Here is a 15471-nt window from a genome sequence, read left to right on the forward strand (position 1 = left end):
CATACAGTGCCTGCATGCCTTGCACTGATGTGGATATGCTGTGCCCTGCCTACCTAGCACTGCAATCTATGTACCCCCGAATTAGCCCTAAAAAGGATTGTTGGTTTATCAGGATTTGTGGATTGAACAATAGCAGACCCACACTAATACAAGTAAGAATCTGACCCTATCTCAGTGGCAGCTCTCCCTACACTAGCCGAGTCCGGAGCAGAATGTGGTGAGCAGGGTGGCGCCAGGTCTCTTATAGACCTGATGACGCTGTGCGGCCAGCCAATCACTGTAATACCACAACAAAGATGGCTGCGGTATTACAGTGCTAGGCAGACAATCCCTGCATGTTGATTGGTGCTCTAAAAAACGCCAAAATTAAAAGGAGAACCGAGCTTCCGCCGAGTAATCCCGGAAATGCTCGCCGAGTACACCAAGCACAGTGATACTCAGGCGAGTACCGAGTAGTGGCGAGCACGTTCGCTCATCACTAGCCATAACCCGATTGGCTCAGCTACATATAGGTGATTATCAGATCGCCTATATGTAGCTGAATTACATGCTTGCTATGAGCGCCGACCACTCTCCGGCTTATAAATATCAATAATGCCCACAGGACTCTTCACGCAGCATAGGCCATACAGGAATCCTATAGGGCTGGTAGAAGCCGGGATATTGGTATTTGCTGTATAGACAATAAATAAATTCTATTCTTGGCTCCAGCAAAAAAAATAACACGCTGTATACTTTTTTGAACTCTGGAACCTATGGGTGACATTGAGAAATCTTGCAAATGCAGGGTGAATACACACTTTATGAGTAATCCAGTTTTACTAAGCATGTCACGGTTGAGTACCATATCTCCAAGGAAATCTTCACAGCAGTATTCCCTCCAAGGCAAATGTAAAAAGCAATATAACCTCTTAGACTCAGCACTTACCCAAGCAGGCTAACACCACGGTATCGTCTCCTGGGCATGCTCAGCAGCGCTTTTCTATTATAGACAGGCTGACCCTGCACTTATTTCTCTGTTGTATTGGTTTATACAGCACTAATTTCTCCCATGCAAGCCAGGACAGCAGTAGTGTCGTTCCTAAGCAGGCCTGGTGAGAAAAGCACAGTTGGCCCTATCTTTAATCGGTTGTCCGGGCCTTTTACATTAATGGCCTCTCCTTAGTATAGGTCATCTATGTCTGATCGGTGGTGGCAGTACTCGTGGCACCCCGCCGATCAGCTGTTTCCGGTTCTGGCGGCAGCCTGAAGTCCTCAGTTGTGGAGCTGCACGCTACTGCTCTGTCAAAAGTACAGTGGCCGCGACCGGGGACTGTACATCTGACCCCTATTCAAATCAATAGAGGACGGATTTGTACTACCCGACCACGGCCACTATGCCGTTGACAGAGGTGTGCTGTGCAGTTCCACAATGGAGCACTGCCATTGCTAATAACAGGTGATCTGCTTGGGGTGCCAGGTTTTGCACTCCTACCGATCAGATATTGATGTCCAATCCTAATAATGGGTAATGTAAAAGTCATGAACAACCCCCTTACCTTTTAGGCCAGGGACTCTCAACCCTTATATGCTTGTAAGCTGGTGAAAGTTAGTCAGAAGAACCATGCTGATGTTTGTTTTCCTATAGAAAATTATCCTTCTACATCTACCATAGTGTCAGCTATGAGTGACCACGAACCTCCACACCAATGCTTGCCGGGTGGCATGTTCTTCCTTCGCTCTCACTCTCTCTCATAGTATATGACATGGACAGGTTTAAAGACAACTTTCCCTAATACTTGGTTGCAGAACCTCTGGCAACAGAGATGGACTTCAGACATTTTTCTATTCATCTTTGAGGTTCTTTGATAATATTCTTGAATATTTGGGGGGCTTCCTTTTTCCAAAGATAGATTTGAGCTTTTCAAAGATTTTACAATCAGGACTCATTGCTTCCTTTTCTTCCTTCCTAACCCATCTTGTGTACTTTGGGATGTCTGCTTCGGGTAAATATCCTGCTACGTGACTTGATTTTTTAAAAATTATTTCTGCAGTCTGCACCATGCGGTATACTTTGATATTATAACTTCAGATGTTTCCAACTCAGCCTGGAATTCTTTGATGTTATACTGGGTTTCTTGGCCACATTTTGGACTAATTTTCATAGGTTTGACTCTTCAATTTTCATCTCTCTACCACCACCGTTGGGAAACCTACTGAATGAGAACTATGACTTGGAGCAGTTCGGGAAAAATAATAGTCGAGCATGCACCTTGTGGCTCAATTCCAAGTATGGCACTGATGATGGTGAACCCAACGGTGATGGGCCTCCAAAGATATAGTATTCTTCACCTATTCAGTGGATAATTGACAGGTTCTTCTGGTTGGAGTAACCCTCTAATGGTAATTTTAAATGAACAGATTGCTCCAGTGTTGCACCACCACTGGGAAGTTTGTTTTGAGGTTAAACGATGAAGTGAACAAATATACAGTAAGTCTAGAACTCCTGAGATCAAACCTGCCTGACCAAAAGTGAGCAATACGGTAATCTTTCGATGACTATTCATAAGCTAGAATCATGAGAAAAGCTATAGCGTCACTCTGCATCGTCATCTTGTGCCCACATTTCTTTATTTCACAGCTCTGCTTTTCCTTCTTTTTCAACATATTCGTGGAGAACTAATGTTATTATGAGAATGAATCTCAGTAGAAGGATAAAGAAAGAGTTAACATTTGTAATATCACTTACACTCCATCTGCTTAAACTAAGAAAGTGGTCATTAATGATTAATCCATTGTTCCGAAAGTGCCTGTTTGTTTAGAAATACAATTGCTGCTGTTGTCACTAAAGTCAATAATATAATATTGTCAATTTAATGTATTGTGCCAAAGTTACCATAATGATAGTAATGAGTGTAACTGTTATTTCAGGAGAACTTTAGCCCCTTCCACCTCCAACCTCCATAGAGGTTTATGAGCAGCAACTGTCATCTGTTTCAGCAATGTGAACACCTGTATTCACTGAAGCCAGGTTATACCCATGAATTGAGAGTGAAATATCAATGCAGGAGGAGAAACAAATCTGATTTCTTCGATAAGATATATTGCAAAGTAGCTTATTTTCATGTGAACCCCATTCTGTGAAATAATATCCTTCATCCTAGCCCCCTTCCTGGTACAATGTCCCCCATCCTGTGCCCCTTACTGTTATAATGTCCTCTATCCCGGGCTTCTTCCTGGTATAATGTCCAACATCCCGGTTAAATGAAAAGAGTGGTTTGGTACTGTGTTAGCCAGTAGAAAAAAAATATATCGAGTGCTCTCAGTGGGAGAAACAAAATAGGAATCTCGTGGGTGTGATAACTTTTAATGGCTAGCAAAATATAGTGAATGATGTTACAAAGCAAGCTTTCAAGACTGCTTACGTCTTAGCCTGATGAAGAGACGTAAGCAGTCTCGAAAGCTTGCTTTGTAACATCACTCACTATATTTTGTTAGCCATTAAGGTATCACACCCACAAGATTCCTATTTTGTTTCTCCCACTGAGAGCACTCTCTCTATATTTTTTTCAACATCCTGGTATAATGTCCCCATTATATTCCCCTCCCAGTATAAAGTCCATCATCCTGGGCCCCTTCCTTGTTTAATGTGCCCTATCTTGGGCCCCTTAGTATAATAATGAGACGTGGCGTTGGCTTCAAATGGAGAATTGGCTCCTATAACAGTGGTGGCGAACCTATGGCACGCGTGCCAGAGGGGGCATTCAGAACCCTCCCTGTGGGCATGCAGCCCCACTGCATCTTGCAATGTTGAGCACCAACCCCGCTGTCTCCTGCGATGTCCGCACCAGCCCCGCTGTCTTCTGTGATGTCCACACCAGCCCCACTGTCTCCTGCGATGTCCACACCAGCCCCGCTGTGTCTTGCGATATCTTTACCAGCCCTACTGCCTCTTGCGATGTCCACACCAGCTTGACTTCCTCTTGCGATGTCCGCACCAGCCTCACTGCCTCCCACGATGTCCGCACCAGCCTCACTGCCTCTTGCAATGTCCACACCAGCCCCACTGTCTCTTGTGATGTCCGCACCAACCCAACTGTCTACTTCGATGTTCGCGCCATCCCAACTGCCTCTTACGATGTACACGCCAGTCCAACTCCCTCTTGCGATGTCCGCTCCAGCCCAACTACCTCTTTCGATGTCCGCGCCAGCCCAACTGCCTCCTGCAATGTCCGCACCAGCCCAACTGCCTCCTGCGATGTTTGAGCCAGCCCAACTGCCTCCTGCAATGTCCGCTTCAGCCCCGCTGTCTCCTGTGATGTACTGCTAGCCCCGCTGCCTCCTGTGATGTCTGTGCCAGCCCCACTGTCTCCTGCGATGTCCGCGCCAGCCCTGCTGTCTCCTCGAACGTCCGTGCCAGCTCCACTGTACGTACATTAAATTTTTTATGATATACAGTACAGACCAAAAGATTGGACATGCCATCTCATTTAAAGATTTTTCTGTATTTTCATGAGAATGAAAATTGTAAATTCACACTTAAGGCATCAAAACTATGAATTAACACATGTGGAATCATATACTTAACAAAAAAGTGTGAAACAACTGAAAATGTGTCTTATATTCTAGGTTCTTCAAAGTAGCCACCTGTTGCTTTGATAACTGCTTTGCACACTCTTGGCATTCTTTTGATTTGCTTCAAGAGGTAGTCATCGGGAATGGTTTTCACTTCACAGGTGTGCCCTGTCAGGTTTAATATGTGGGATTTCCTGCCTTATAAATGGGGTTGGGACCATCAGTTGTGTTGTGCAGAAGTCTGGTGGATACACAGCTGATAGTCCTACTGAATAGACTGTTAGAATTTCTATTATGGCAAGAAAAAAGCAGCTAAGTAAAGAAAAGCGAGTGGCCATCATTACTTTAAGAAATTAAGGTCAGTCAGTCCGAAAAATTGGGAAAACTTTGAAAGTGTCCTCAAGTGCAGAAGAAGTGGCAAAAACCATCAAGCGCTACAAAGAAACTGGCTCACATTAGGACCGCCCCAGGAAAGGAAGACCAAGAGTCACCTCTGCTTCTGAGGATAAGTTTATCGGAGTCACCAGCCTCAGAAATCGCATGATAACAGCAGCTCAGATTAGAGACCAGGTCAATGCCACACAGAGTTCTAGCAGCAGACACATCTCTACAACAACTGTTAAGAGGAGACTTTGCGCAGCAGGCCTTCATGGTAAAATAGCTGCTAGGAAACCACTGCTAAGGACAGGCAACAAGCAGAAGAGACTTGTTTGGGCTAAAGAACACAAGGAATGGACATTAGACCAGTGGAAATCTGTGCTTTGGTCTGATGAGTCCAAATTTGAGATCTTTGGTTCCAACCACCGTTTCTTTGTGCGACGCAGAAAAGGTGAACGGATGGACTCTACATGCCTGGTTCCCACCGTGAATCATGGAGGAGGAGGTGTGATGGTATGGGGGTGCTTTGCTTGTGACACTGTTGGGGATTTATTCAAAATTAAAGGCATATTGAACAAACATGGCTACCACAGCATCTTGCAGCGACATGCTATTCAATCCGGTTTGCGTTTAGTTGGACCATCATTTATTTTTCAACAGGACAATGACCCCAAACACACCTCCAGGCTGTGTAAGGGCTATTTGACCAAGAAGGAGAGTGATGGGGTGCTACGCCAGATGACCTGGCCTCCCCTGTCACCAGAACTGAACCCAATCGAGATGGTTTGGGGTGAGCTGGACCGCAGAGTGAAGGCAAAAGGGCCAACAGGTGCTAAGCATCTCTGGGAACTCCTTCAAGATTGTTGGAAGACCATTCCCGGTGACTACCTCTTGAAGCTCATCAAGAGAATGCCAAGAGTGTGCAAAGCAGTCATCAAAGCAAAAGGTGGCTACTTTGAAGAACCTAGAATATAAGACATATTTTCAGTTGTTTCACACTTTTTTGTTACGTATATAATTCCACATGTGTTAATTCATAGTTTTGATGCCTTCAGTGTGAATTTACAATTTTCATAGTCATGAAAATACAGAAAAATCTTTAAATTAGAAGGTATGTCCAATCTTTTGGTCTGTACTGTATGTTGGGTGTATAATCTCAGTACAATGGATAGACTAAAGGATCAACCTGGCTACTAGGTTAACGGAGGACTGAAACATAACCAGTTTGTAGTAAGCTATGGATATCAAAGTGGACATGGATATCATTAGGAACAAGGCTCATTTTGACAGGGGATCGGTCATGCTAGTGGATTTGACATTATCGCATAGAGAAGATACTATGCTGGGGCATATATAGATTTGGTTCAATAATTTATATAAACCGCTGTTGAAATGAAGCCTGGAAAAAGCATGAGAGTCCTAATGCATAGAAAAAGCTTGTGTCCTACGGACCCATCCACACACATTGAGAAAGCTTGAGTCCTGTTGACCCACTCATCTGGATAGAGAGAGGCTGTGAATCCTGCTGACCCCACCAAGAGTAAATATACTAGATAAACACAACAGTGGTGCCCGGTGGTATTGTAAAAAAATATTTATTAAAATACCCAATTTACTCTTTAGGAAATATACAGTATCTAGTGTCATATACCCAGAGATCACCGTGAGATTACCCCCTGACGAAGGAATTTACATTCCGAAACACGCGTCGGGGTGCACGGTATCAAGACCTTGGCGGCATTTAAAGGTATATTCCCTCATTATACAACTACTTCGTCCCCTTGTACACATGCACATGGCACTTTAAGGCTATATATTGTATGGTACACTGCACTTGCACATGGCACTTTGAAATGGATGTTGTATAGTGATTTGTGGATTTTCATATAGATGCACTTTACTTCACTTATATCTTCCTGATGCTATGCACCAGCTCAAATGGGATCTAAAAATGTCTTGGAGTCTTTATTTTTCCCATCTTATATAGTTATTTAATACACACTTTTATTCATCTTATTACTTTTTGATTTTTTAACTGATTAATGTAATAATTTGTTTTTGAATATATTCTTATATATATATATATATATATATATATATATATATATATATATATATATATATATATATATATATATATATATATATATATATATATATATACTTTTGTACCTTGTTTGGCATCGGTACATCCTAGGGGCAACACTATAATATAAATTTATTTTTTTGAATTATACCCTCCGCTATACGCAAAATTGGTCCTTATATACAAATTGAATTGATATCTACTATATTTTATTTATGGCACATATTCTATATATAAATTATTTGATTAGTAAATTCATTGTTTATCTGTAGCACAATTCTTGATACACGCACATTTCTTTTTTATATATTTTTTATTTATTGTTGCATATTTTGTATGCTTGTCTATTGCCAGACTATTTTCAATAAAGACTTGCTGCTTTACTATATACCCCTATTATATATTTCTTGCTTGGGTGGATCTCGGCCTTTATGTATGTTTGGAGCACAGGCTATGGTGACCCCAGAAAGAGGCAGGGAGAGCCTCTGAGTCCCATGACGCAGTCCACACACAGACATGCTTGCCCTGCTCATTCAGAAAGAGCCTGTGAGTCCTGCTGATCCAACCCACACACATAGAGGGAACCTGTGACTCCTGCTGATCTAGCCCAAACACATAGACACAACCTGTAAGTCATACTAACCAGGGCTACACACACAGCCTGTGAGTCCTGCTTATCCAGCCCTCACACATAGAGAGAACCTGTGAGTCCTGCTAACCACTCCTACACACAGAGCATGTGAGTCCTGCTGACCCCGCCCACACACACAGCCTGTGAGTCCTGCTGATCCAGCCCTCACACATAGAGAGAACCTGTGAGTCCTGCTAACCACTCCTACACAGAGACACAAATCTACACAGAGAGAGCCTTTAAGTCCTACTGACCCTGCACACCCATTGCTTCTGTGTGAGCTTGTATACCTGTAGATCGGTCTAACTCCTGGCTGCATTTGATCAACTTTTTACATGAAAATACAGAACCTAATTAAAGTAAATTGTGAAATTTTTAGGGCAGCGTTTGGGCCTAAATTTTAGCACAAATTGCAACATTTCGTTGTTCTAGCAGCCTAAGCTTCATTTTTCTGTTTTACGCCATTTATCACATCATTTTTTTAGTAGATGTGCTACAGCCTAAAAGTAACAAAAAAAGGAGGAGGAGTGTTATGATCTGGTGGCCTAGGAGCAGCATGAGACGTACTCTGGAGAAGGTGGTACCTGTACTGACCGCAGACCCTGAACTTAGCATCGCAACTAGAAGTAGCCATGGGATGTACCTAACACTCCCTGGAAGACACCTCGACACAGCCTAAGGACTAACTTCCCCTAAAGATAGAAACGGGAAAACTAACTTGCCTCAGAGAAAATCCCCAAAGGATAGACAGCGCCCCACAAATATTGACTGTGAGAGGAGAGGGAAATGACATATGCAGACAGAAATCAGGATTTAGCAAAGGAGGCCTTTCTAGCTAAAAAGAAAGAATAGGACAGAGAACTATGCGGTCAGTATTAAAACACTAGAAAATATCCACCACAGAAAATACAAAACTCCACATCTGACTAAAGACATGGAGGGTATATCTGCATCTCCAGAGATACAGCTTGGCTGCAAAAAATCCTAACACAGACAAAGCTGGACAAGACCAAACATGAAAATGCACAGAACTATAAGGCCCACAGCATGTGGACAGCAAAAACAAAGCCAGAACTTATCTTTGTTGAAAAGAACAGCAAACAGGAGAGACCAGTCAGGGATGTGAATCCTCCAAAAACAATGGACAACTGGCACTGACTAAAGGATCAAGCAAGACTAAATAGCCCAGTCCAAATTGCAATTTGTCCAAGTGGACACACCTTGATAAATGCTGCGATCCAAAGACAGCAGCACTACCACTCATAACCACCGGAGGGAGCCCAAGAGCAGAATTCACAACAGAGGAGGCAGTTATAAACTTTAGGCCATACTAAATCCAAGACTCCGAGGCATCCCGGGGAAAAATGGGGATAAAACATAACCTTTATTCCATCCTTAGAAATCACATGGTGAAGTACAATGGATGGAATAAAGGTTTAGTTTCATCTCCATTTTCCCTGGGGCCTCCAAATCTTGGATTTTCTACGGACCTTTGTGGGGGTCTAACCGAGTATGAGCGGAGACGCTGGTGGTGTACGAGAAAGACTCTTGGACTTTTGGCCATACTGACAGATTCTCTTTAATAAATATGGAGTGGCAGTGGCAATTGTCTCAAATTCGACCGGTGTTCTTTCCTATTTTTCCATAGTGCCCTTAGATAAGGGAGCGTCAGAGACCTGAAAGAGACCCTTTACCGATATGCGCCAGCCATAAATAGGAGTCATTCACCCACATACATCTTTGCGGTGCTCCTCCTAGATTATTCAGATTTCAGAATGAATGCTGCTATATTATTCTGCGCCTTCTTTTTATTGCTTGCTATGTAACGTGACGTGTAATATGGCACAGGAGCCTGTGCACACTGATGCAGTAATAACCTGCGTAGCGTGCAGCTCCCAGTAACTAGGCCACCGCAGATGGAGGGATAAGAGGCCAGCAGCAGTCACTGCCCCCTGTTACTGGCAGCTGCTTAGTGAGAGCTTCCTGGGCTGAGCTTAGAGAAGGTGCTGTGATGCCCTGCCGCCTCTAGGAGGAGCTGTGAGCGATCTCCAGGGCAGGCTCTGCCTTGCATCACTGCAGCTGATAAGAGGGGGCACATATATATATTTATTTTTAAATAACTCTATTTTTTTTTCTGTACAGTGAACTTCCAGTCATTTTTATTTGTAACTTTTTCATTGCAAGATAAATCATGTCTTACCAGGGGAAGAAGAGCATTCCTCACATCACGGTAAGGAGCTGGTGGTGGTGGGGGGAGCGCAGATTTCAGCACCAGGCGCTGTCCCTTTGTTAGAGATGCTGCTGGCTGCATGCATGCATTGCTGATCAGTGCACAGGATGAATGGGGGGATAGTGATCAGGAAGGGGGGGAGTCCTCTGCCTTTATTATGTGTCTTATATAGGTTACATTCTCTTCTTTCCCCAGCTGGGTCTGATTATAGGCACCCCCCCCACCCCAGATCCATAAATAATGTCTGTGGTCGGGGGGGCTTGGGAGGATTTAGCAGCTTTGTGTTGTATTCTGGTGCAAATCTGTGATCGCCGGGGTGGGAACAGTGTCTGGGCTGTGCATGCAGAATTAGGGGGTATTGCCCTTTAAGGAGATATAGGTAGTAAGGGAATTATTCCTCTCCACGTTCTGCATCTGCCGGGGCAGGATCTGAATATAGGGGGATTTGTACTATGCAGATGGCACAGATCTGACCCCGCGTATTCTGCGCTCAGTCTCGCAGACATAATAGCAGTGTTATAAAAATAGTCCCTCTGATTATAGAGACATAAGAGCCGGCGCCATGACAGACAACACCCCCACATGTACGCCTGGCACCAGCTCATGCAGAGCTATTGAGGTGGGGGATCAATGGTGGTGTGGACAATGGCTGCTCCGCCGTCCTGCTCTCCTGATGAAAAGGCTGCCTGTCCCTTTAATACAAGTCACTGCGACTACCGGCGACATACAGGACGCACCATTAGCCCTGGGCTGTCAGGGAGCGCTGCGACACGGCAGCGCAGACCTCAGGAAGGGGTCCACACTGAGTGATGGCATCAGGGGCACCAGTGTGCGGGGTCCGATCACCAGGGGGAATGTCTGGATACCGTGTGAACATTGCCATAAAGGCTAAAAAATCACAGTGTGGTGAGATCGGCTTCATGAATTACCTCACAAATGGAATCACATGGCAGCAGGAAGCGAGCGCCGCTGTCTGTCACCACATGCCCAAAGAATTGTCTGTAATTTCACTCATTTATGTATTTTTAATTGGAGGGGAATCGGCGACAGCCAGTAATGTGTGTGAGAGATTGTAGGTCAGGTTATACATCTATCTATCTATCTATCTATCTATCTATCTATCTATCTATCTATCTATCTATCTATCATCTATCTATCTATCTATCTATCTATCTATCTATCCATCTATATATCTATTATCTATCTATCTATCTATCTATCTATCATCTATCTATCTATCATCTATCTATCTATCTATCTATTATCTATCTATATATCTATCTATCTATCTCTCTCTCTCTCTCTATCTATCTATCTATCTATCTATCTATCTATCTATCTATCTATTATCTATCTTTCTGTTCTCTATCTATAATAATAATAATAATAATCTTTATATAGCGCTAACATATTCCGCAGCGCTTTACAGTTTGCACACATTATCATCACTGTCCCCGATTGAGCTCACAATCTAGAATTCCCTATCAGTATGTCTTTGAAATGTGAGAGGAAACCGGAGTGCCCGGAGGAAACCCACGCAAACACGGAGAGAACATACAAACTCTTTGCAGATGTTGTCCTGGGTGGGATTAGAACCCAGGACCCCAGCGCTGCAAGGCTGTAGTGCTATCCACTGCGCCACCGTGCTGCCCATATCTATCTATCTATCTATCTATCTATATATCTATCTATCTATTATCTATCTATCTCTGTATCTATCTATTATCTATCATCTATCTAATATCTATCTATCATCTATCTATTATCTATCATCTATCTAATATCTATCTATTATCTAACTATCTGTTCTCTATCTATCTACCTGTTCTATCTATCTATCATCTATCTATCTATCATCTATCTATCTATCATCTATCTATTATCTATCTATCTATATCTATTTATCTATCTATTATCTATCTACCCATTATCTATTATCTATCTATTGTCTATCTATCAATCTATTATCTATCATCTATCTATCTGTTATCTATCTATTATCTATATATATAATCGTCTAAAGTCCACTTCTGTCTGTTTGTCTGTCACAAAAATCCTGTGTCGCTGATTGATCGCGCACAGCCGGCCATGACCAATCAGCGACAGGCACAGTCCAGCCGTGAATTGGCCCCTCCCTACTCCCCTCCCGTCAGCGCCCGCATAGCGTTTTAGCAGTCCGTTACGCAGCATCAATAGTAAAAACATATAATGTTAAAAATAATAATAAAAAAAAAATCGTGATATTCTCACCTTCCGGTGTCCCCGGCAGCTTTTCCCACTCCTCACGATGCTCCAGTCCCAGTAATGCTTTGCAGTAATGATCCCAGATGACAGCGACAGGCGCAGTCACGGCCCTGCTGGGCGCGACCAATCAGCGACATTGGCGCGGGATTTAAATCACGCTTAACTGACCAGTCAGCGACAGGTGCAGTCCGGCTGCGAATTGGCGCGGGATTTAAACCATGCTTCGCTGATTGCTGGCGCCCGGCTGGCCGCAACCAAGGCGCGGGATTTAAACACCGCTTCACTGATTGGTCGCGCACTGTGTTTAAATCTCGCGCTAATGACGCTGATTGGTCGCGGCCAATCAGCGAAGCGTGGTTGAAATCCCACGCCAATTCGCGGCCAGACTGTGCCTCTCGGTGATTGGCGCGGGATTTAAACACCTTCTAGAATACCCGATCAGGCCACCCTCTAGTCTATATATACAGTATCTATTATCTATCTATCTATCTATCTATCTATCTATCTATCTATCTATCTATCTATCTATCTATTATCTATCTACTATATTTCATTTATCTGCTGTATATCTATGTATCTGTCTCATATCTGTCTGTCTAATCTATAATTTATTTCATGAACCCTTATCTACCTGCAGGCTTTTATACCCTGTGGTTTAGCCTGTTGAGGTCCTGACCTGTAGGACCCCCTACAATGCTTAGGGGTCTCCTTCCCAGCATGCATTGCACACGACCGCCCGGACACATAAGTTATGATTTTGCCCTTGTAGCTTATTCTTAAATACCATAAGAAGCTCATGAACATGAAGAAAATAATTCTATTTTTTGGAGGACATTAGTGATCAGCATTTCGTTTTATAGTGGAGCCTTAATGTTTTTTTTACAAGGCTTTAAAAGTATGTGTCCATTGTGACCTTCTGTGAAAGCGCTCTACTCTGATAATTCTGACCCTAGGAGCGGCATTTGCTCTGTTTCTAGAGCCAGATACATTTCTAGCGTCCTCCGCCCTGGTGTCAGCCGGCCGTATATCTCCGCTGTGTATTGATAGGGGCTTCCTGTCCTTGGGGTCAGTAATGTGGACGGAGCAATCATTACACATTGATCCTGCTCATTGTAAATCTCTGACATAGGAAACGTATGTGTTGAGTTTGGGATTTTTACATGGTTGCTGGAGTGCCGATGCCCAAGGCGTAGAGACGTGGGGTGTGCACAGATTATAATAAATTATCACCTTCCATATTCCAAGTCTTCCACAATGATGACTGACAAGACATCAGCGGGAGGATCTGGTGTTACTTCTCCGACCATCCGGCTGTCAGATTGTGAGGCTGCATGCGCTGTCACGTGGCCAACATGGTCATCATGCCGCAGACACATTCCTGGCACGGTCCATGCCCAAATGCCTCAAGTTTCAGTATCACTATCTTCTCTTTGTGACACGTTAGATTATTGCATACTGTATTTTTTTATTTAAAAGGTGTTGTCCAACATGTTCCAACATGTTTTAAAAGTGGGCACAAAATAAGAATAACCCATTACCCACCTGTTGAATCTTATCATGGTCCCCGAACCGCCACCATAAGTGTAAATTGGCCTATTACTGCATTTCAGCAAAGTCCCTGATGTCTCACTCAAAGGTTTCTTTAATGTAATAAAAACTTAAAAAGTGCAACTCATTATATGCTAATTGGCTAGGACTAGTCCGGCTGGGTATCACTTGACATCCTTCCTTCCCGTGCACGTCATTGCAGCACCTTGCATGCACATGACATCCGTTCCTGAGCATATCTAATGATGCCGGGTGAATTCTGCACATGCCCAGAAAAACGTAGTGACTTCCATTCATGCTGTGCGCTGCATTCCATGCCCGTGGGTGCGCAAAAAGTCCACTCTGAGTATCCCTTCCTGATCCAGTTTAGTGATGCTGGGTTTGCTCTGTACTTGCTTAGGAAGGCTGTGCATCTTATTCCAGCACCGCCTCACTATGGCCTCATCGGCATGCATAATGCACAGATGAAACAGGGAGCGATCATCAACATTTTCTGCTCTTGCTCAGGATGGGACGTTCGTAGTGGCCGTCTTCTGCATGCTCAGGATGTGATATTCAGAGTGGTCGTCCTGCACATGCTCAAGATGGGCTGCTCAGAGTGGTCATCCTGCGCATGCTCAAGATGAACTGCTCGGAATGGCCGTCCTGTGCATGCTTAGGATGGGCTGCTCGGAGTGGCCGTCCTCTGCATACTCAGGATGGGCTGCTCGGAGTGGCCGTCCTCTGCATGCTCAGGATGGGCTGCTCGGAGTGGTCGTCCTCTGCATGCTCAGGATGGGCTGCTCGGAGTGGTCGTCCTCTGCATGCTCAGGATGGGCTCCTCGTAGTAGCAGTCCTCTGTATGCTCAGGATGGGCTGCTCAAAGTGGTCATCCTGCGCATGCTCAGGATGGGCTGCTCAGAGTGGTCGTTCTGCTCATGTTCAAGATGGGCTGTTCGTAGTAGTTGTCCTGCGCATGCTCAGGTTGGGCTGCTCAGAGTGGTCGTCCTGCTCATGTTCAAGATGGGCTGTTCGTAGTAGTTGTCCTGCGCATGCTCAGGATGGACTGCTAGGAGTGGTCGTCCTGCGCATACTCAGGATGGGCTGCTTGGATTGGTCGTCCTGCGCATGCTCAGGATGGCTGCTCGGAGTGGTCGTCCTGGGCATGCTCAGGATGAGATGCTCATAGTGATTGTCCTGCGCATGCACGGTTATGAAATGTCGTGCACAGCAGCAATGGCTGTCAATCATACCCAGAGTGACATGATTAACGGAAATGAGGCCAAACTAGTTTGAGGGTAGCAGTGCCCTACCGGATTATTCCTGGCTAATTGTCATAAAATGAGTTACTCTTTTAAAGTATTTTTTGACAATAAAAAACATTTTTGTGGGACATCAAGGACTTTGTTCTAATGCAGTATGGGCCAATTTAGCCCTCTGGTCGTGGTTTAGGAGCCTCGTGGGACCTGATAGATTCCATTTAATTCTCCCCACCGTTCTTGTGCCACCTTCCTAGCAGTTCTGCCGGTCTATGTGAACTCTCCGGAAGTCATATGTTCTAATTACTTCTGCCAATCACTGGCCTCATGGCTTATGGTCACATGACATGTAACCACTAAGGCAAATGATTGGCTGCAGAGGTCACATATGTATGAGTGGAACCTTCTCACTGCGAACGGTTTACTAAATCCACTGGGTGAGAAAGTTGTTGTAATGTATCCGCTGCTTTGTGCCTACACCTTCTTATAAAAAATTTTTTAGAGCCCCCCTTTAACAACTGTATGTTTTATCATATTGTTAGGGAGCTTTCACACATCAGTT

At 44.1% G+C, this 15471-nt stretch overlaps 1 protein-coding gene across 2 annotated transcripts in view; it reads left to right on the plus strand.

Moving 5' to 3' along the window:
* CRMP1 (collapsin response mediator protein 1) overlaps positions 1–15471 on the plus strand; it is an 89941-nt gene that overhangs the window by 15902 nt on the left and 58568 nt on the right. Inside the window, exon 1 of one of the 2 annotated variants that reach the window (XM_069744824.1) lies at positions 9562–9879. The exons of the other annotated variant lie outside the window; for it this stretch is intronic. Coding sequence (XP_069600925.1) covers positions 9841–9879 — 39 coding nt within the window. The 5' untranslated portion in view covers positions 9562–9840. Of the gene's footprint in view, positions 1–9561; positions 9880–15471 lie in introns of those variants that run through there. 2 annotated transcript variants of the gene reach the window in all.

This window comes from Ranitomeya imitator, chromosome 1, assembly GCF_032444005.1.
Source record: "Ranitomeya imitator isolate aRanImi1 chromosome 1, aRanImi1.pri, whole genome shotgun sequence".
Classification (NCBI taxonomy): Eukaryota; Metazoa; Chordata; class Amphibia; order Anura; family Dendrobatidae; genus Ranitomeya; species Ranitomeya imitator.